At 47.7% G+C, this 22,716-nt stretch overlaps 1 protein-coding gene and 1 non-coding gene across 3 annotated transcripts; one reads left to right on the top strand and one right to left on the bottom strand.

Moving 5' to 3' along the window:
* Window positions 1–6,853: 6,853 nt before the first annotated feature.
* On the bottom strand, window positions 6,854–16,300 carry LOC101415684 (saoe class I histocompatibility antigen, A alpha chain-like). Of its 2 annotated transcripts, none has more exons than XM_058285392.1 (9): window positions 16,170–16,300; window positions 13,306–13,526; window positions 12,850–13,119; window positions 12,309–12,584; window positions 11,474–11,749; window positions 11,247–11,360; window positions 10,827–10,859; window positions 10,623–10,670; window positions 6,854–10,458 (listed from the first exon to the last, which is right to left on the bottom strand). In XM_058285392.1, exons 1-9 carry the CDS (start codon window positions 16,283–16,285, stop codon window positions 10,454–10,456), a joined length of 1,359 nt encoding a protein of 452 aa, XP_058141375.1. In that variant the 5' UTR covers window positions 16,286–16,300; the 3' UTR covers window positions 6,854–10,453. The 2 variants fall into 2 exon arrangements, with proteins under 2 accessions (XP_058141375.1, XP_058141376.1); XM_058285393.1 differs by lacking the exon at window positions 16,170–16,300 and adding an exon at window positions 16,095–16,157.
* A 5,664-nt stretch (window positions 16,301–21,964) lies between these two features.
* On the top strand, window positions 21,965–22,071 carry LOC111759338 (U6 spliceosomal RNA). Its single transcript, XR_002793359.1, has one exon. It is a non-coding gene; the product is annotated as a U6 spliceosomal RNA (small nuclear RNA).
* The last annotated feature ends 645 nt before the right edge of the window (window positions 22,072–22,716 follow it).

The following is a 22,716-nucleotide window of genomic DNA, read 5'->3' as shown; positions in this document are numbered from 1 at the left end:
CCGAACCACACGCCTGTAACCTCCTGTCTCCCTTTCCTCACTCATCTCCCTCCTTCTCCCCCAATCGGGCGAGGGGTTCAGGAACATCACGACCCCGTTTTGCTGGCAGAGCTCGGCGCGCGCCAGGCGCCGGCGTGCGCCGACCCCAGCAGCAGGCACATGTGTCCTGGCCAGACGCTGTGTCCTCTGCAGCTGAGAGCAGCTGGGAGGGCCCTCTGCTTCTCGCCACCAGCCGGTCCTCGTGGTCTCCCTCCTCCCCTCGTCTTACCCCAGTACCCCGTTCCATACTGCCCCTGCTGCCACCAGTTCACCTCCCCTGAAGCACATACTTTTAAACAAAAGGGAGCAATTGTCCCCGTCTCCTTTCCGCCCAGTATTGGCAGCCTGCGCGGCCCCTCCTTCTCTCCTTCTCCGTCTTCCGCCTAGCCATTATCTAGACAGCCCACACTTTCCCCTTCCCCTCCCTTGCTCCTAACCCCTTAGCCGCCTACTGTCCAGTAACCGCCTACTGTCCAGTAACCGTCTACGCAAGCAACAGCACCCACCGGCACCAATCAAGTCCCTTTACGTATCCCTTGACCCTATAAAACCATGTCCCCTTCTACAATAAATCAGACTTGTGCCTAGACCTCATCTCCGTGGTGTTTTTGCTTGCACCGCGCGTCCCCCGTGCCTGAGCGGAGAGAGCGAGGGCCCAACGGCTTCGTGCAGACTCCCCTCCTCTCCTTTAACCGTGGGGCAGCCCCCGTCCGGAGAGCTCACCCGGCCATCCGCGTCGACCCTCCCGGAGGCCCGCAGCTGCCCACAGTACTTATTTTGAAACACCTTTGCATGGCAAGTGACATTAGGTGGTAACTCAGAGTTCCAGAAAGGACAATTAGCAACAGAAATTGTACACAGATGGATAGATAGGTTTACACACACACAAAGACACTTCCTGTTCATTGAAAATGCTTTCTTTAAAATTATCTGTAGTTCAGTACTGACAACAATGAATTCTCTCATTTTTTGTTTGTCTAAAAGAGCCTTCACTGTATAATCTTAACAATACTGATTTTCCAAGCTATAAGCAAGGAATATCCCTCCATATCTTTAGGTCTTCTTTTATTTCCCTTTGCAATGTACTATAATTGTCAGTGTAAGGATTTTCATTCTTTGCATTAAATTTATTTCCAAATATTCTTTTCCACTTTTAAGAAAAGTTTTTTTTAATATTAGAATAATTTTTAATTCACAAAAAAGTTGAAAAGTTAGTATAGGCAGTTGCAGTTTCCTTTCTCCCAGTTTCCCCTGCACTTAGTACTTACATAAACTTTGTACGTTTGCTACAGCTAAGAAATAATGTATAATATATTATAATTGCTGAACCTATAGACATTAATTGACTTTCACCAGTTTTTCCACTAAGGACCTTTCCTTTTTCTGTACCAGGATCCAATACAAGACACCACATAGTGTTACATTAGTATTTTGTAATATTTATAACTATCGATAAATATTTATACATGGAGGATTTTTAACATTTTTTTACCTAGTTTATTTGACATCATGATTACTTAGTCCTTAATAAGTTGATACAATTTGGGGAAATAAATATTCCCTTCCCTTTTTTTGTTGCTTATGTGTTAGTAAGGGTGGAAAGAATGGAATTGAGAGAATAAATAAAGGGTCTAAGAAATGGGAAGATGGAGAAAGGAAACAAAGTTGAAGATAAAGTGTTTATATGAATGTTTTCTCTAGATAAGCAGTACCAAGCAACAAAGTACAATGTTGACAGCATGGGTGGTTTCTTCTCACATGGATTACTGAAATTATAAAATATGAGACGACACCGAGGATACATTAATTGTACAGCATCATGGTACAATTCTCCTTTTAGACACATGCATGTTCTTTTTTCTTACTTTTTATGTTCCATCGGTGACATTATTCATGAAGCATTTTTGGTATATTGTTCAACAAATATTGATTTGATTATATAAACCAAAGTTGGTTAGAAGAAAACACCACCTGCTGTCAGGTAAAGGTCCTTGTTTCTAGCGACACTTACTCTTACATTTAGGATTTCCATCAGGGGAGTATCTTGAAGTGCACTCCTCTTTCAGTTGGGTTTACGACTCACCTGCAACACTAAATGCAGATTAAATAATGGCTACACCTTGGTTAAATGTTTGTAAGTAACAGTCCCTTACTCTTACAAAGCAAGTCTTGTCCACATAGTAGCTGTAAATAAATACTCTTGGTTAGTCTTTTTCTTCTCCCATTTCCTTAAATGTTTTATCCAAACAATTTGGAACTCCATAAAAGGCTATAGGGAAAGAGGCCTCAGTGCTGGAGACACCATCACAAAGACCAAAATGTGCGCCGACAGGCCTGCATGGGCGTCAGTTCTTCCCAATCCACAGGGCAAAAAATGGAGGAGACTCGATGTCTTCAAGCCCAGCAAGGCCAGCACCAAGAGGCTCCACAGGACTGAACAGCAAGAGCTGTTGCAGAGTGAGCAAGCATTGCAGAGACACACTCGGGCATGGTCATAGCAGTGTGAGTGCATATTCCTGCTGGGGGCACTCAACCAGAGTCTTCCAGGGAGAAGTTCAGAGGACAGCACCCAACTCCACCTGCCACAGGCTTCTATTTCTTCCCTGATAGCTCAACCTCTGGGGCACAGTCCATTCTCTCTGTGCTATCGTTGTCACAGGAAATTCACCCTCACTTCACAAGCTAAAATACGTTAGCTGAATTTGTCTGACATGTGACCAGTTTGCCTCCTCCCACTTGCTGCAGCCCAAGGAGAACCAACTCCTCAGAGCTGAGGTCCTTGTGCAGACCTGCCAGAGTGGGGAGGATGGTCGTTCCCTTCCTGCTGTGTTCACTGCTTCGCCATAGACCTTTCAAAATGAATATCTGTTCTGTCCTTGTATCCGTGACAGCTAAAAAAATCTGTGATTCATCATCAAGGTGGGGTTTTCCATAAAGGTTAGAGATACTCTCTGCCCACATAAGGTCCTCTGCTGTCTCATCACAGCTTCTCAAGGGTAGGGCTTGACTCTCCTTGAACACCTCCTAGGAGTCAGCAACTCCCTTCCTATAAGATCCAAAGCAGCTTCACCATCTTCTTCCTTTTTAAAACCCAGCTTTATTAATTCTCCTGCTTTCTCCAAATAATCTTCCCTGCCAAGCTTGGGTTCTAAATGTCCAGGAAAGAGTATATGACTTTCTCCTTGTTATTCTGTTTTATTCTGGCCACTGTCAGAAGCAACAGTCCTTATATGATATCTGAGTAAAGATGGAGACCAAAACTAGTAATGGGAGTTTTGATTGGAGGCCATTCCTTTCCATAACTCAGCGAGAGAATCCACATCCACAGCAAGTGATATCAGATCCCTGTGGCTGGAGAAGCCTTCCCTACCACACTCAGGAAAGCTGTCAACGATGCAATCCAAATAAGCTTCAGCAGGACTAATCCATTCAGAACCATCTTCAATTACTCCAACCTGGAAAAGATCTTCAAGCTGTTACTATTAGAAGGAGCAGGAATATTTGCAGAGAACTTATGCCAAACTTCTCTCTTCGATAAGTGTCATCAAGTTACCAAAAACTGTTCCTTTAGCAAATGGAGAAAACAATTCTGAATGGTGAAATAAGTTTCTGTGAATTTGTCTGAGTTCTCTGTGCAGTTTCTTAAAGTCTCAGCATCTTCATACACTTCTTCCCTGGACATCCTCTGGATTCCTTCATGAGACAACCTGGGGTGACCTGACACAGTGTGTAGCCCCTGGGGTGTCCCTTGTGCTTGGTGATTGCAGAAATGGGCAAGAGCCACACCTGCTCCCAGCAGAGCTCCTGCTCCCAACACCTCTGCCGCTGCCGCCTGCTGGGCGACCCTGGGCAGGGCAGTCCTGGCTCCAGGGCAGCAGCGAAGCGGCCAAGGGGCAGGGGCTGCACTGCCATGCAGCTACCCAGGGCAGGGTCTTTAAAATTACATTTTCTGTTTACCATCGCTATATATAGTAATAGAATTGATGCATATGTGCTGACCTTGCATCCTGGGCCTTGCTCAATTCATTTCTTAATTCTGGTAACTTTGTGGAGATTTTCTGTGGTTTTCTAACATATATTGTCATGCTGGTTGTAAATAATGGCAGCTTTACTCCTTCCTTTACTATCTATAGGGCTTGCATTTCATTTCATGCCTTCCTGCACTGCTTAGGACACCCAGAATGAGGTTAAATAAAAATGGTGTGAGGGGACCTCGCTAACGAGTTGATCTCAGGAAGAAAGCGTTTAGCCTTTAATCGCTGAGTATGATGCTAGCATAGACTTTCATTGATGCCTGGATCCACATAGAGGAATCTGATTTCTCTTCCTAGTTTGCTGATTTTGTCTTGAAAAGGAGTTGCATTTTTGCAAATGGTTTTTCTGCGGTAATGGTGACATGGTGTTTGTGCTTTATTCTCTTAATTTGGAGAACTGAGATGAGTTACAGATATTAACCCACCTTTGCAGTTCCAGCTACTCCAATTAGGCATGATCTATTATACTCTATATGTATTTTTGCATTTGGTTAAATCACATTTTGTATGTATTTTTAAGCCCAGGATCATGAGAGACAGTGTTTATGTTTCTTTCCTTGTGATGTCTTTGCCTAGTTTTTTAATGAGGGTAACGCTGGACTCATACAGGAATTGGGAATTGTTCCAGCCTTTAATATGTAAGAGAGTTTTGCATACACTTGGTATTATTTCTTTATTATGTGTTTGATACAATTCAGCAATAAGAGCTTCTCGGACTGGAGTTTAATGTATGGGAAGGTTTTAAATTACTAATTCCATTTTTACAAGTGATGAAGGGATGGACGAAATTTTTTATTTTTCCTTTTGTAATTTGTGTTTTTCAAAGAAACTGTTCATTTCATCCAGGTTTGGAAATTTATCGGCACATTCCCTTATCGTTTTACTTTCTAAAGAGTCTGTACAGATAACCTTTCTCTCATTCTTGATATATGTATTTTATGTTTTTTTGTCTTGATCAATATAGCCACAAGTTTATAAAGTGTACTGATGTTTCCCCAGCAAACTAGCTTTCAGTCTAATTGTTTTTCTCTATTTTCTATTTCACTGATTTTGGGTCTTTATTTTTTTTTTCCTTCTGCTTGCTTTGGACAACTGGAGAATTCACGTCTTTTGTTATCTTCACCTCAACCATCATAAACCCTTGTCGTAACTGTTGTCCAGTATCTGAAAAAAATGTTTCTTACATTTTTTTGAATTTGAACTTGTTTAGGGCAGGAAAATTCATCTGGTTGCTGTTTCTACATCATGGTCTACAGCAAAATTCTGACTGTTTCTAATTGAATTTCTGTATTTTTTAATTCAGAGATGTATATTTGGTTCTTTCATAAAACAGGAAGGACATTTTAAGTTTCCCATGTTCTGCAGGAAATTTCAAGCTAATTATGTTATTCTTTAAACAAAATAATTTCTATAACTCATAATTCCAATATAAAAGTTTTATGAGGCTCTCTTTTTTTTATCTCTATTTTTTCTGATTCTTGATCATGTTGACTTTTCTCTATTTCGTTTATATGTTTTTTGCTATGAGCTGCATTTCTTCCTTGTGAAATCATGTAAAATCTTGACACATAGGTTAAATATGGACTTCCCTAGAGGCTCTTGTTTGTTTCTTCCAGTTTTCAGATACCACCAATCCAGGATATTATACACCGAATCCATGGCTTGAAGTTACTTTGTTCCTCAGGTGAGGCACATCTGGACAACAAACCACAGGAGGGCTGGCTGGTGGTTACAATTCCTCAGAAACAGCTGCTTTCTCCTTCCCACCACTCAGCCCCCGCCTTTGACTAAAAGGCACGTTTCCTCAGAACACTCTTCTTTGGGGGATGAGACAGATTTCTTTTGTTCCTCCCTTACTGTGAGGCTATGAATTTTTGGATTCCTAGATTTCAGGGTGGTGGACTGACTCCTACTTCACTGCCCCCAAGAACAAGGTTTGGTATCAGCTCCTGTCTACTTCAGCATGGAGCCCAGGAAATTAAAGACACAATTTTCAGAGTTGACACATGCTCACAGGATGAATGCAACTTATCTCTCTAGATGCTTTTTCACATAGACTTTGGCCCAACTTGTTCTCTTTTTCTTTAATACTGATTGATGCTGTTCTACTTTATCTATTGTTTTAAATATACTCAGTGGAAAAGACAGCCTTAGAAGTGCACCTACCCTATAACATAAAATGGAATCTCCTTAGCTACTCATTCATTCCTGCCCAGTACTGGACACCAGGGTAGGTGTGGAACACGGTCCATGTCCCCCAGTGCTCCCCAGTGTGGTCAGGGGCTAGCTCTGCTCTGTGGACAATTTACCAGCCACAGTGAGATCCAGATGGAAACTGAGCCTGAGAGCAACAAGGAGCCTCTACCTTATCATGTCCCAGACTAGAGACACACAAGCAAAGGAGGAGCGTTTATGTCATGTTCATGGGTCTGCTAAAAAGTTTGCAGACCAGCTACTCATGACCAACTTTGAGCAGCATAGTGTCTAAGCCTGGATGGTATGTAACAGACTCTTATGGGGTCACATAAAAACTATAAAGGTTATGGATCCTCTCCACAGAAATATGTTCATGGGCAAGGAAACATAACAGTTATATGAAAATGCCAGTGCACATGTGATCCTCTGAAGTCTTAGAGATCTGGGGTTTTTTAATCCTACTATGAGAACAAGGCAGGGTGAGATGTTTTCAGAAATCACTTATCCATCCACAATGCCCCTCTTATTATTTGTGAAGATAAACTGACAGAGACAAAAGGAGAAAGCATAACAGACTATAAGGGTATGAGTTGAAATATGTCATTTACTAGTCACCCACTTTTCCAACCAAACCCGAGTGCCATCAGTGGACCAGATAGAGTTCCAGGCTGATCCTGGCTCCAGGAATCGACATCTGTCCCCATGTTCCATCCTCCATGCCCATCCCGCAGCGCCTGGACCACTTCCCACACCAGGGAATTCCACACTTAGGAGCCTTGGTGGAGGCAGAGCCACTGCCTGCCATGAAGAAGGAAGTTCACCTTCCCAACACGCTTGAGCTGGACATGGAGGAGCCTTGGTCTCCCCATCAGATGACCACAGCAGACTCTGGCTCAGGACATGCTGACCCAGCAGAGTCCAGTGGGCAGGGGCTTGTGACTGGCACGGGGTCACCCAGCAGGAGCAGCAGTTCTTACCTGAGGGCTTGTGTCCTGTATCAGGCCAGTGGGTGGCCAAGCCCCTTGCCCAGCAGCAGCAGCCTTGGTTCCCACAGGGGACCCGACTGTGGGCGGGTTGTGGATTCTTTTTCTGGCTTTGTGGCCTCAAATTCCTGGTTCTGTCATTTCCCCAAAATAAAATGTGCCCCAGTAACATCTGTATAAACACCTTATGCTTAAATTAGAAAAATATAAAATCCATTGTTTGCACCAAGAAGGGAGTGTGGAATCCATTAAGAAATAAGGTCACATAGCAAGAATTCAGAGGTTTAATTTACGGAGAATTTTGAGCCACTTTATAAATCCCCACCTGGCTATACCCCACTGTAGAGAAAGTGCATGCATTTCCCAACATCACTCTCATAACTGAGGATAGATTTCCTCTTTTTCTTTTCCAGAAAGGAGTGTTTTACATGGTTTAAGCACCACGTGGGGCACTATGCTCACCACTGAAGAACAAGCTTCACCATCCAGCTGAGCCAGGACAGCCTGAGGGGCTTGTGATGAAGCACTCAGGCTTCTCCCCAGACCCCTGTCTCAGGACATGGGGCGAGAGCCCAGAAGGCACATTCCACCACCCCAGGGAGCTGGAGCACAGACACGGGGCCTCCCTCGTCTGGGTTCTTGCTCTAAAGATGGACCTGAAATCCAGCAGCTCAGCACCCCCTTGTTATGAACACAGAACCTCATGCTCCACCCAGACCTTCTGGATCCTTGTGGGGTGTCAGGAAGTTCCTGTGCACAGAGGAGTTTGGGGCTCCCTGGTCCACGTGCCTTCCAGACGTGGTGCCAGAGCTGTGCAGTCACTCGAGTGTGGTCCATGGATCGGTGAGCTGTGGGAGGTCCAGGGGTCAGTCCTTGCTCCTCTCCTTTCTGTAGTTAATCACAAGGCCTAATATCCTTTCCTTAGATTAAAAATATCACTTAAATGGCCTCACCCCCAAATCTATGTGTCTAGCCCAGACACTTCTCCTAATCTCCAGATTCTTATTTGCAATGGCAACTGACAACCTCACTTCCATTTCTTATGGACATCACAGATTCAAGTTTTCCTAAACAGAATGCCTGAAATGACCCTTCAAGTATTCTCCTTCCAAAGTCTTCCCCCCTCCACTGACAGCTCCGCCCTTCCATTTGCAAGTCCTTTCCTTTCTACAGATGAACTTTTTTGTCTCCTCATGATTGCTTATTCTCTCACAGACCAAAGTTAATCCACTAGAAAACCCTATAATATTTATAAATCTACACTTCTATTTCCCATTGTTTTCCCTGGTCCGATCCAGGCAGAGCAACTGACGACTCTAGTTGGAATACTCCACTGATTTTATCCTCTTTTTCTTGCTCCCTCACTGACCCCTCACCTCTCAATTCTATTGTCAGCACAGCCCAAGTAATCGTTTAAGGGAAATTGTAACAGGTGTCTCCTTTTCAAAATGTATTTGAAGGCCCATCTCATCCAGAAAAATCATGTTTTCTCATACCCACAAGGCCCCTAAGATCTGGCCGACCTCTGCCCTCTCCATGACGCTGCTGTAGCCACTCCACCTCCTGCCCTTCCCAGTACCACAGGCCACCCCTGCCCACCACGACTCACTGCCGGGTTCCCTGCCTAGGAAGACCTTCCCAGACATTCTCAGGGATATGCCCTTCATGACCTTGAAGCTGTCCTCAAAGGTCATGGCCTCAGTGAGGCCCGCACTGAACACCCGAGTTCACACAGCACCTTCCCTGCAATGAGGCCACTGATTGTAGCTGTTTTTAGTTCACAAGTGTTTTGCAGGCATCCTGCACAGTCCTCCACAAACACCAGGTGCAGGGGTGGTCAGTGAGGACCCCCCCCCCCAGTGCCTTTCCTAACACAGCTGTGGTCTCCTGGCAGGGACGGCACAACCTCCACTCACTTGACACTGAGGCCACCAGGACTGTCCTCAGAAGTGCTGCTCTCCTTCCCCTCTACCCCCTGTGACTACAGCACAATTTCAACTCCCTCCAAGACAAGAGCAATCCAGGCTAAGACCCCACTGCCCACCTGTAGGTCTACACTAGGGTCTGCTCTACAAATCCAGGGGCTTGGGCTGCAGCCAGCATTGGGGTCAGGGGAGCTGGGTGAGGGCAGAGAGGGAGGGCAGGCGGCAGAGAAGGACCAAACCACCAGGAGTTAAATAAAGTCGAAACTGTTGATCATCCTCAGTGCTAATTCCAGAATCTGAAAAGATTGCAGAAAACATGGAAAGAAAAACTAGGTAACAGCCTAGCACGAGGCCGGAGCTGGACGGTCTTGAAATCATTCTCTTGGTATCAGACGCTCATGGGCAGGAGCTGCCCTGGGCCTCTGGGTCAGGGACGGTCAACACAACGCCTGCTGGAGTCAGAGACAGGGACACAAAGCAGGAGGAGAGCAGACCTCATGGAGAGGAGCAAGAAAAACCACGTTTCTCCATCATCAGAGAACCATCAAGCAAACAAGAAACAAAGGGCGCTGAGGGTGGGCCAGTCTGAGCTGGGATAACCGGCCACACGAGCCCTCACAGTCCACGGTTCTGCAGATGGGACAAGGCCAGGTGATGTCTGAGACCCTGTGACCTTAGGTCCTGGAGGGACAGAATCCTACCACAGGGACAAGGACACAGGAGCAGTGAGGATGGCCCAGTCAAGGCATGGATGAGTCAAAGCCCTCATGGATGGAGCTCTGACTGGACACAGGCCATCCACCCTCAGCTCCTCTCAGCAATGCTCAACACAGCAGACACATGGGTTCTGGAAGGTTCTCTGGGCAATTCAGTTCCTCTCTCTAGTTTAAGAATCTTCCTCTCCCTCAATTGATTCCTCAGTCTCTCCTAACAGCAAGACTTTGTAAATGCAAAATCATACCAGGTTCACATTTTCAAGGGAAGCAGGAAGGGGCAGCTCAGGGCACCATGAAGTAACACAGGGCTGTGGACGCTCCACACCCAGCTCTCCTGAGCAGGACGGTTGGTCAGGGCAGGGAACACAGGTCAGTGTGGAGGGATATGGGGGGCAGGGAGCGAGCTACCTCCCCATCCTCCAATATATAAGGGGAATGCAGACACACAGATGCCAGGTGCGGAAAGAAAAGTCTTCATATCCCAGAGGAAGGGGGTCTTGAAGTCACAGGAGGAGTGTGAACAGCTCTGGAATCTCTCCGTCTCCCACGAGGCAGCTTTGTCACGCTACAGAAGAAAACAATCAAGAGCACATTCAGGTCGTCTCTGTAAATGCCAGTATCATGACCAGCCCTCCACAGCCCTCATGTCCATGACCAAGGAATCCCCAGGATCCAAGCGAGTCCTCTCGGCCCAACTCCTCTCCCCTTTCAGGCCGCCCAGGGACTCACCTCTGGAAGCTGTGAGAGCCGCATCAGATCCATTTATACTGTCACTGGCTGGAGAGGAACAAACACAGGGTCTGGTCAGAGCCACAGGGAGATGTGAGTCGAGGAGTGACGGGTTGAGCTGCCCCGTGGGCTCCGTCTACACTCCCCAAAGCCTCAGGTCAGCCTTGACCCTCCACACCACCTCCCCCTCCATCCCCCACTTACAAGCAGCCTGAGTGTAGATCCCTCGTTTTCCACCTGTGGAAAAACAACTAGTGAGTCCAGGACATGAGGTCCTGAGAACTAGTCCTGGATCCAGGGAAGTTTCCAGAACCGTGACTGCAGAGCCGGGGCAGGATCAGGAAACACAACATAGGAGCTGTATGGGCTGGACCTTCTGCCCTCCTGGAGGTCTGTCCTCAGCAGCCCCTTCCCTCTGACTGCTGGGAAAGGGTCTCCACGTCATCACTGGGGGACATTGTCCTACTTCTCTCACAGGTTTATAAAGTAAGTGTAGTAACAGGCCCAGACTGGATGGCACGTGTGTGAGCAGGGGCTTCATGGTACCAGGAAGGGGCAGGGCACACTGCTACCCGGGCTGGAAACCCCCCTGGACAAGAAACCTCAGACCCGCCCCTCCCCTACCTGAGTTCCTCCTCCTCCAGATCAGAACTCCAGCCACCACAGGAACTGTTGATCCAAGGAGGACCAGGGCAACCACGACTCCCACGATGAGGATAATGGGCTGGGAAGGCGGCTCTGAGAAGGGGAGAAGGTCAGGGGCCCTGACCCCAGGCTCAGCCCTGACCCTCTGGAGGAGCTCAGAAGGGCTCCTGCTTCCCTACAAGAGACCCCCACCTCGTCCCACTTACCCCATCTCAGGGTGAGGGGCTCGGGCAGCCCCTCATGCTGCACATGGCACATGTATCTCTCTTCCTCCCCAGAAGGCACCACCACAGCCGCCCACTTCTGGAAGGTTCCGTCCCCCGCAGGCCTGGTCTCCACAAACTCCATGTCCTGGGTCTGGTCCTCCCCGTCCCGCTGCCAGGTCAGCGTGATCTCCGCGGGGTAGAAGCCCAGGGCCCAGCACCTCAGGGTGACCTCACGGTCAGAGAAGGGGTGGCGGGTCACGTGTGTCCTTGGGGGATCTGCGGGAAGGTCAGAAACTTCAGGAACTTTCCATTTGTCTCCTCGCCATTCTAGCAGCGCTCATGTGACCACCAGGAATGGACAGGACAGTCTTGGGGGGCAGTGGAAGCCCCAGACACCAGCCTGGACTCGGGGTTCCGGGGTAAGTCCTGATCTTGGAAATTCTGGGGTCAGGTGAGACCGTCCAGTGCAGGAGGCCCCAGGTGTGTGATGTGAACAGGGACCTCTAGACCTGACCTAGTGGAGGCTGAGGGGCTCAGAAAAGCTGCAGGAACAAGGCCTGAGAACGTCCCGGTGGTCCCCAAGGCTGACCTACTGCCCAGGTGCTTCAGGGACGGTCTCCTCCATCCCGGGGGAGGCTGGACCCTTCACTGTCCTGACAGAGGGCGGGGCCTCTGCGAGTCACTCAGGGTTCAGGGTCTGGACACCTGGGCCGACCCCGCCCCTGGACTCCAGGCAGGAGAGTGTTCCTGCACCTACTGGATTCCCCTTCCCCGTGGACACAGGTGCGGGCGCAGCCCAGCCCGAGGGATCGGGGAGGGTCCCGGGCCCCTGTACCTGTGCGCAGCAGCGTCTCCTTCCCGCTCTCCAGGTATCTTTGCAGCCACTCCACACACCTGCCCTCCAGGTAGGCCCTGCTGTCCTCCGCAACACCGACCTCCTCCCACTTGCGCTTGGTGATCTGCGCCGCCGTGTCCGCCGCCGTCCAGGAGCGCAGGTCCTCGTTGAGGGCGAGGTAGTCGGCGCCGTCGTAGGCGAACTGTTCGTACCCGCGGAGGAGGCGCCCGTCGGGGCCCATGTCGCAGCCTGACATCACCTGGAGGGTGTGAAGTCCTGGGCCCGCCCCCGCGGTCAGCCTCAGCCATTGGGCACGCCCACCTGTCTGCCCACCTGCTCTCCCTGTCCCCGGCGCTGATTGTTCTGGGCCCATCTGGTCTAAACTGAAAATAAAACCGAGTAAAAGTCCCTCCCCCGCTCCCGAGTTGGGGGTTCTGCGTTCCGCGGCCTCCACGTGCAGTGGGGGCCCGAGATTCGGGGCGACCCCGACCCTTCCTGGGGACCCCGCCTCGTGCGCGGACCCGGGCGGCGCGGCGCTCACCCGCCTGGCTCTGGTTGTAGTACTGGAGCAGCGTCCGCAGGTTGCCTTGCAGAATCTGCGCGCTGAGCTTGGCCTTCCGCGTGTTCTCCTCCCAGTACTCGGGCCCCTCCTTCGCCATCCACGGCGCGCGCGGCTCCTCCCGGGGAATCGCCGCGTCGGTGTCGAACCGCACGAACTGCGTGTCGTCCACGTAGCCCACGGAGATGTAGCGGGGGTCCCTCTTATCGGCCTGGGACGTGCAGGTGCTGAAATACCTGAGGGAGTGGTAGCCTGGGGGGTACAGAAAAGGAGCGGGGGGCGGCGTGGGTTACGGAGTCAGCGTGCGGGGTCAGGATGGGGGTCGGGGTCCGCGTGGGGCCCGAGTCAAGTCCCGCACGCGGCTTCCGGGGTCCTACCCTCCCCCTCCGGAGGTTCCCTCGCCCCCTCCGGGGCAGCGCCCCCCGACCCCGCACTCACCTGCCCTAGTCGGGGTCAGGGCCAGGGCCCCCGAGAGCAGCAGGAGGAGGGTCCCCGGCGCCATGGCCGAACCCCCGGGTCTGGAGGAACCTGAGTCCGGGCGCATCGTGGCGGGCTCCATATGGGCCGCGGGGCCGGCGATTGGCTTCTCCGGAACGGGGCCCGCAATGGGAGGCCGCCCTGGGCCCGCGTCACGAGTGTCGTTGCAGAAGGACCTGACTCTGGTTGGGAGATGGAAAATGAAACTGCTGGGACCGGGGACTTCCCAGCTCAGCCTTCCCGCTCTGCACACCAACCTCGGGGCGGGACCCTGAGAGCCGAGACCGGCCCCAGCCCCTCCCCTGCACCGAGCGCTCTGTCACCCCCTGTCAGCGAGGCCTGGTCCTGACTCTTAACAGTTTACAGATTAGTGAGGACCCCGAGGAGATTCTGGTGACCTCTACTGGTACCGACCAAACTAGAAATCAAAGCGAAATTTAACATACGAATGCCTTTAGAATATTTATACCAAAACTCATTACACCTCGATAACTAATTCCAAAGAAAACACTGTAATAAGAGGACCAGTCTTTTACATTTTTGCAAATCTTTCTAAAGCACTCTCAGTAGAGCAACCCTGGACTTCTCGATCTCATTCTATCTGTTATTTGGGTTCCAAGGAGAAACTCAGCCCGGCACAAATATGTTGCTGGGAAACAGAGGTTATTTTTAATAGCCATTACAGGTGAGTGTTGACATTCATCTTTGATCCTATACCAACAGTATGCAAGTGGTACTTTCTAAAAGTGACTTGCAGTCTGAAATTTTGTTGAATATTTCCTCTTGTGACATTAAAATTCTCAGGTCTGCCTTTGGACATTGAATGGATCTTGTACTGATGCATGAGGATTTTAAAGTAGCACATTGGCCCACTGAGTTATGTAGATCTTCCAGTGTTGACACACTTCGTTCCATATTTCCACAAAGTCATACCTGTTACAGTTAACACAGATCCTGGCAGGACTGGGCTCCATCCCCAGCCCCCATAACAGCCACAACGTGCAGAAGCTGCGAGTTTATTATTAACCTGCCCAAAGCCACTGCCTTGGCCGCTTCCCTACCCACGGGGCCCTCACCGACATGCCCCTGGCACTGACACTGATCCCCCAGCCTCCCCTCCATGGGAAAATCAGGCAGGCCTAGAGATTTAGATCGCATGGCACACTTTCTAACCTGCATGATAGAAGGCATGAAAGAGGCAGCCCTCAAAGCAGTAAATTATGACAAGATCAAAGAAATGTCCCAAAAATCAGATGAAAACCCTGCTGCCTTTATGAATAGATTAACTGAACCACTCCTCAGATATACTAATTTAAACCCTGATTCTGAATCCAGATGACTATGCATACATACCCACTTTATCACTCAGGCATACCAGATATCAGAAAAAAACTGCAGAAGTTAGAGGAGGGCCCTCAAACCCCTCAGAAAGACCTAATTAAAGCAGGCTTCGAGGTCTTTAACAATTGAGAGGAGGAAGCCAAATCAGAAAAACACAGACGAGCTCAAGCTAAAGCCTCCCTCCTTGCTGCTGCCCTCAGAGTGGAGTCCCCAAAGCCCCGTCCCTCTTATTGCCTGAGGCCCCACCGGGACCCTGCTTTACATGTGGAAGGAAGGACACTGGGCATGCGCATGGCCCAATCCAAGACCCCTGCTAGGGCCTTGTCCCACATGCCCAAGTAAGGGTCATTGGAAGTTGGATTGTCCCAAAAACCCAGAATCCAGGAAAGTCACTCCAACGTGCCTTACCAGCCTAGAACTTAGTCATCTTCCCTTCCTGACCTACTCGGAATAACAGCAGCAGAAACCTGACAGGTCCCGGGTGCGGAGAGGTCCCGCATCTCCATCAATGAGTCCTAGCCAAGGGTTATCACCAGGGTTAGAGGTGAGCCGATCTCCTTTCTAACTGACAAAGGGGCCACGCAGTCGGTCCTTTCAGAGCATTCAGGACCTTTCACATCTTCCTCAATCTCTATTGTGGGGGTTGACGGTGTTCCTTCCTCTCCCTTGATTACACACCCCCCTGCCTGCATTATGGAAAAATCTCACATTCTCACCCCAACCCCTAGTTATACCACCATGCCCCTTCCCCTCTTCAGAGGAGACATTCCCTCCAAACTGCACTCCTCTAGCTCCTTTACCCTCCCCCAAGCCGGCTTCCTTCTCCTTTTGTTCCCAGCCCCAGCCTGGACTCCCACTTCCCCTCCTCACATCCTTCCTGTCTTACAACAGAAAGTAAACCCCCAAGTCTGAAGCACTGTCTCTCCCACAACAGCCTCACACCTCTCCCCTGTAAGAATCACCCTAGCAGACAGCCCTCCTTTCACCAACATTCCCCAATATCCTCTCTCCTTCAGTGCCAAGCGGGGACTTAAATCCACCATTGACAACTTTGTGCCGCAAAGCTGTTACGCCCACCAACTCTCCATTCAATACACCTATCCTAGCTGTTATAAAACCTAAGGGCAGTTATCCTCTAGTACAAGACCTAGGAGCTATCAACCATGCCACCCAGCCTATACCCTCCTCAGTCCCCAACCCCTGTAGCCTCTTATCACGTGTCCCTCCCCAAACCACACACGACAGTGATAGACCTCAAAGATGCCTTTCTCACAATCCCCCTAGACGAAAACTCTCAAAACAGCTTTGCTTTTACATGACTGTCATATTTTTCTTCATCTTTAAAAGCTATACTAATACCCTTAATAATGCAACTAATAATGTTTCTCCTTCTCATGTGTGGCTCTTACCTCCTACAGCTCCTTTCCTGATTCATCCACTGAGTTGTTCAAACAACCACCCAAGAATATTTGAGTGGAACCCACCTGTTATGGGAACAACATTCAATAACCACCTCAGAACGCAAAATCCCACCAGCCGAGCAGCAGGAGAAGGACCCCCTTCGCCCCCTGACAGCAGGAAGCAGCCAGAATGAGGCCATGCCTCTTTCCTCCACCCTTCGTGTGCAAGCCTGGCTGTCCACTCTCAGGCCTACTTTATTTTTATTATTATAATCAAGACCTGGGAATGACAGGACTATGCCCCATTCCTCACCCCCATAACAGCCACGTCTTTCAGAAGCTGCAAGTTTATTATTAACCTGCCCCATTGTGGAAGTGCCACCAACCATTTACTCAGAAGGAACCACGTCCCGTGACATAGAACAACCCCCATCCTGAGCCTACAACACAGTTCATTTCCTCACAAGAATAGACAAAGAAACCCATGACACCACCAACCCCTCCCACACCCCTAGAATTCACTGCTCTAGCCACCACCCCTAGCCATCCCCATAGGTCCTCAAGTCTTACCCAAGCCCCAACCCACTCCAACTGGCTAAGCATTTTCCCGCCTATAGATGTGCTATATAAATTCATGACTGCTTCTGCCACGGGTGACCTGAAATTTATTCTTCAGACCCCCTCAGTTGAGAGAGCTTTCCAATAAATCCTTGCCTGCAATCACTGGTCTCCATATTCCAATTGTTCTACTCCAGCATCCAACAGATCCCACGAGAAAATATGTAACCATTGGAAAGCTGTCAAGCTCAAGGTGATGCACACAAGTTTAGAAGAACTCTAATTTTCTCTTGAGAGCTTATCTTTTGTCACTGGTGACAAATTCTGTGAAATTTCCTTGAGGTAACAGATTCACATTGTTCATTTTCCAGAAAGTGTCAGCCCAGTGTCCAAATTCAAATAGCCTTAGTTTCTCTGTCATTGATACTTTTAAGTAAAAATCGTTTACCATGGAAAAAAAGAAGCCAGTTCAGTTCACTTAAATTGTTTTCTTTTGGAGGAATGCGGTACATTGGAATGCACAGAAGTGCTTTATGGTTACGTCCCACCTCCTGTGATAGAGAAAGACCCGGAGGTGCTGGCCCTCCATGTGTGGCTCCAGGAAATGAACCCAGAGCCTTTCCTTCATTTCCCATGACTGTCTTCTCTATGGGGACTGTATTAGTTACCCAAAGGGGTGATGATATAAAATACCAGAAATTGGTTGGTTTTTATAAAGGATATTTATTTTTGGTAGGAGCTTACAGACACCAGGCCATAAGGCATAAGTTACTTCCCTCACCAAAGTCTATTTGGAACAAGATGGCTGCCAACATCTATGATGGTTCAGGCTTCCTGGGTTCCTACGTTCCTGGGGCTTGCTTTACTCTGGGTTCAAGGTTCCTTCCTTCCTAGGGCTGGCTTCTCTTTCCTGTGGGTGCTGACATCTCAGGGCTCCAGTTTAAGTCTTCAACATCAAACTCCAACATCAAAACTCCAACATTAAGAGCCCCCAACTCTCATGGCAGATGGGGTTCACTGCCATGTCAGTTGGCTCTTCTTTGGAGCTGTTGTTTCTGCGTGATGGAGCTGGACACAGATGGGATCTCTTTTCACAAGCCTTTCATGCTACTTTACTGGAATTGTAGTTGGTGCTGGGGTTTAAGATATATCTAGGGGATTTGAATCTCTGGACTGACAATATGATAGCCAGGCCCTGAGCCTCAACAGACTTCAACTCCTACACTCTGATTTATTGGACTTACCCCACTCAGCTAACATGGAGTTGAAGAATGTCACCACCACACCATGGAGCCTAGAGTGCCTACAACTGAAAGCAGGAGGATTGCATCCAGTATCCATGTGGAATCTAAGCCTCCTCTTGACATAGATGTGCAATGGACACAACCAATCCAAGGTTCACAGAGAAAATGTGGCATTGGTGTGGGAAAAGTGGCCATGGTGGCTGCTGGGTGCGGGGAATGGGAGGAAGAGATGAGATGTGGAGGCATTTTCGGGACTTGGAGTTGTCCTGGGTGGTGCTTCAGGGACAATTACCGGACATTGTAGATCCTCCCAGGACCCACTGGATGGAACGTGGGAGAGTATGGGCTATGATGTGGACCATTGACCATGAGGTGCAGTGATGCCCAGAGATATACTTACCAAATGCAATGGATATGTCATGATGATGGGAGAGAGTGTTGCTGGGGGGGGAGTGGTGGGGAGAGGGCAATGGGGTTGAATGGGACCTCATATTTTTTGAATGTAATATTTTTACAAAATGAATTAAAAAATTTAAAAAAAAAAGAGCCCCCAACTCTATTCTTTGCCATGCCTTTTATCTGTGAGTCCCCACCCACCACAGGGCAGAGACACAATGCCCTAATTATAACTCAATCAGTTCCAGATAAAGATCAGTTTACAAGCATAATCCAATATTTCTTTTCGGCATTCATCAATTATATCAAACTGCTACAGGGACCAAGCAGCATCTCTCCTTCTGTTGGGTGCTGCATGATTTCTTACTTGTCTTGTCTGTTTTGATACTTTTAAGAAGATGGTTTTATATTTTACATGGAATTTTAACTGTTTTCAGTGGGAGGATTTGTCTACATAATTTAGCTCACTTTTCCAGAATTGGAAGTAGTAAGGCAAAATAGTTCAGTGAAAGATCATTGTTCCTAGAGTAGAGAGTCAGAATGTGAGACCTAACACATGGCCCAGACATGGTCTGTCAAGTGCTGCACAAGTGTAGGGGATTGAAAGTAACATGTTTTTTGAAAACATTAGTCATGAAAACACAGAAAAATTCAAAATATACTCCAGGATGTACAAAGATAAGTCTCATCACCCCATCTGTCAGCCCCAGCCATCACAGAAGCCATCACTGTAGCAATTTCTCACTTCTCTTCACAGAAAAATAAACTGAAGTGTTAATATATGTTGTTATGACAGTGAACACTCAAGAAAGAGAGAAAATATTTCAAATTAATTTCTGGTAGGGGATTTCTATCCAAAGTACATTAAAAAAAACAAAAAAACTTAAAACAGAATGATCATTTAAAAAACCAATTTAAAAACTGGACTGAAGTCTGAACAGAATCCCACAAAAGAAGATACACAGGTGGCAAATAAGTACCTGAAAACATGCTCAGTGTCATTGTCATGAGGAAGTGCAGATGAAAACCATCATGAGAATGAGATGCCACTGCACATACCTGTTAGAATGGCTAAATCAAAATAAAGTAAAATAAATTGATGGGTTAGTTTCCTCTCGCCAATGGAACAAATTTTCACATATTTTGTGGCTTTAAACAGCAGAAATTTATGTTCTCACAATTCTGAAGGCCAGAAATCCAAAATCATATGTCTCTGGTTGGAATCAAGGTGTGGGCCAGGCCTGGCTCCCTCTGGAGGCTCAAGCAGAGAGAGAACCTGTGTCTTGCCTCTTGCATTTCTGGGTGCTACCAACTCTCCTTGGCTTCTGGCTGCATAGCTCTAACCTTAAGGCCAACATCGTCATATCTCTGCTCCTTCTTCTCATCACCTTCGCCTCCAGGTGTAGTAAAATCTCCCCCTACTTCCCTGTTCTGAGATCCATGTGATCACTCCTAGGGCCCATGGAGATAATCCTGGCTAATCCCCATCTCTAGATCAATTATATAGGTAAAGGCTCCCTTTGCCATATAAGGTAATATTCACAGTTTCCAGGGTTTAGGATGTAGAGGTCATTGTTGGGTTGGGAGGTGTTTTTCAGTCTGTCACGAGTGGTGACACCTGCACTGTCAAGGACATGGAGCCCAGGAACCCGCACTCCCTGCTGGTAGGAAGGCCAAAGGGTGCAGCCACCACGGAAGGCATCTGACAAGTTCTGAAAAGCTAAGCATGGACATAACTTACAAGCTGAAAATACCACTCCCAGGTATTTGCTCATCTAATTTAAAAACTTGCATTTACATAAAAACCTGCACAGAAATGCTTATAGCAGCTTAATTAATAATTCCCCCAAACTTGAAGCAACCATGTTGTCCTTCTATATGTGAATGGCTAAGCAATTGGTGGTTGGGGAGCTGGTGTAGTTCAGTGGTTTGAGCATCTCTTTCCCATGCATGAAATTCTGGGTTCAATCCATGGTACCTCATAAAAAAAATTGGTGTAATCCATTGATCCATAGTACACAATACTACTCAGCCCTCAGAAGGAATGAGCTGTTAATGCAGGCAAGAACATGGATGAATCTGAAATGCATGTTGCTAGTGAAGGAAGCCACTCTGGGAAGGCTCCATGGTGTCTGGTTCCATCTACATGAAATTCTGGAAAGGAAAGATTATAGATACTGAAAGCAGACCCCTGATTGCCATGACCTTCGGGAGGAGGAAGCGCTGTTTAGGTGAAACACAAAGGATTTTAAGGCCCTGAACCGACTCTGCATAATACTGTAGGGTGGATACATGACATTGTCCATGGGTCTAAACCCATAAACCTTACAGCACAAAGAGTGAATCTTGAGTTTGCAAACTTTAAAAAGTCACCTGGGCAGGCGAGAAGTCACAGGATGGCTGCAGAGTGTGGCAGAAGGATCCAGCTGTATTACAGGTGCATGACATGACCTCACTGAAGGAGGGAGGTGGGAGCTGCCAGACTGAAGATGTTTGGAGATGGCTGGAAATTGTAAGAGTGAAGACAACAGGAACTATATAAAAGCACTGACTGTAGTTGGTAAAGTTCTTTCTCATGGGGTAGGGACTAACAATTCTGAAATCACTGTCCATGCACATGAGGACTGAACAATAAGTAAATATGTGGTGGGTGGTGAGAGTCAAATTTCTCATCATAGAAGTAGGAGATTACAAATTTGCAAAGGGAATAGCCAAAATAAAATATATGATACTGGATTAGAATTGCCTACATGGAACCAAATAATGTTTATCATAATACAGTTTAGTATAAATATTAGTATATGTGTAAATATATTTTATAGACATATGTTATACATGAATTGGTATACACACACATTTCTTAGTTCCTGCTACTGAGGGCCTAGAAGCAATGATGCCCCAATAGCATTGAGCACCCCAGTGACTGGACCTCAGTTTCAAATACCATTATCTCAAAACTGAACCAAGGCTCCTTGCAGAAAAGGCTGAATCTAGAGCTGGGGGAGGAAATATATAAGATGAGTCTGGAGCATATGGGAGTGCGAGCAAGTGAGTATTGTCCAAAACATAAAACCATGGGGACATGTCAGAAGCACTCAGGAGCCAAGTGGAAGGACTCTCTATGACCAAAACTGGAACAATTTGAACAAAATAAATAGCACAGAACTGGATTATAGCTGAAAGTACAAAATTCATATCCACGAGCCTGTAAATGACTGAATAAATAATTACATGGGGCAGGAATAGACAAAGTTCAGAAACACAAGAATTACCAATGATTTAGGGAGATGCTCCACCCTCACTGAGTTGAGCATAACTCCCCACCCCTTATGTGTTGACCGCACAGAAGACATTCTTCCAAGAAGGACAATGGAAGGGAGATGTAAACAGTGACTTAAAGCTGGAAAATCCTGGGAAACGCAGCCTTAGCCAGGAAACCCAGCTAACATCAACAGTGATGAATCAGGGTCACGTCACATCCCCTTCTTATTCTGTTGAGATATGGCCTTTTCCCTAAAAACACAAAGTCCTGGTCTAACCATGAGATAAACATAACCAAACTCAAATCGAGAGGTAGTCTACACATCCTGACCAAGACTCCTCAAAACTGTCAATGTCACCAAAAACAAGGAAAGTCTGCGAAAACTGTCACAGCCAGAGGAGCTGAAGAAGACCTGATGGGTGCTCGCTTCGGCAGCACATACACTAAAATTGGAACGATACAGAGAAGATTAGCATGGTCCCTGAGCAAGGATGACATGAAAATTCGTGAAGCGTTCCATATTTTTTACTTCCTAAGAGTTACAAATAAATAAGACATTAAATCTAAAAAAAAGAAGAAGAAGAAGAAGACCTGATGGGACTAAATGTAATGTGGTGCCTTGGATGGGATCCTGGGACAAGATGAAGCTAATGAAATCCACATGAATTTCAAGTTAATTACTAATACTGTATCAATATTGTTTCATTAGCAGGAGCAAAGTGCCAGAGGAATGTAAGATGTTAACAATGTGGGAAACTGGGGGTTGTCTGTGAGCTCTCTCAACACCTTCACCATTTTTCTACAGATATAAAACCATTCTAAGATTAAAAGTTAATTTTTTTAAAAAAAACAGTCCTCTGAAAAGGAATAGAGAGCAGATAAAAATACGATCTACTCTTCATTGTTCCCAGATGCTGCTTTCAAGTGGGCTCGGTGGGGGCTCTGGGGAAAAGATGGAAACCTCAAGGAGGCACAAGGGCTGCTGAGCGCCCCTCCTAGGCCCCTCCCTGCACCCCTGGGAGTCTGCCTCCAGTGGACTCCCGGGATGCTCAGAAGGCAAGTTCACTCCCTTTTCCCATCAGAGCTGAACCCCCAGGTCCCCCAGTTCTGCCCCCCTCAAGCCCGACCCCTCCTCACGTCAGAATCCTAGAGAGCGCGGCGGCGCCCCCGC

This window comes from Dasypus novemcinctus, chromosome 22 (genome assembly GCF_030445035.2).
Source record: "Dasypus novemcinctus isolate mDasNov1 chromosome 22, mDasNov1.1.hap2, whole genome shotgun sequence".
Classification (NCBI taxonomy): domain Eukaryota; kingdom Metazoa; phylum Chordata; class Mammalia; order Cingulata; family Dasypodidae; genus Dasypus; species Dasypus novemcinctus.
Note: the sequence above shows the minus strand (reverse complement) of the source record. Positions and strands in the feature narration are given on the sequence as shown.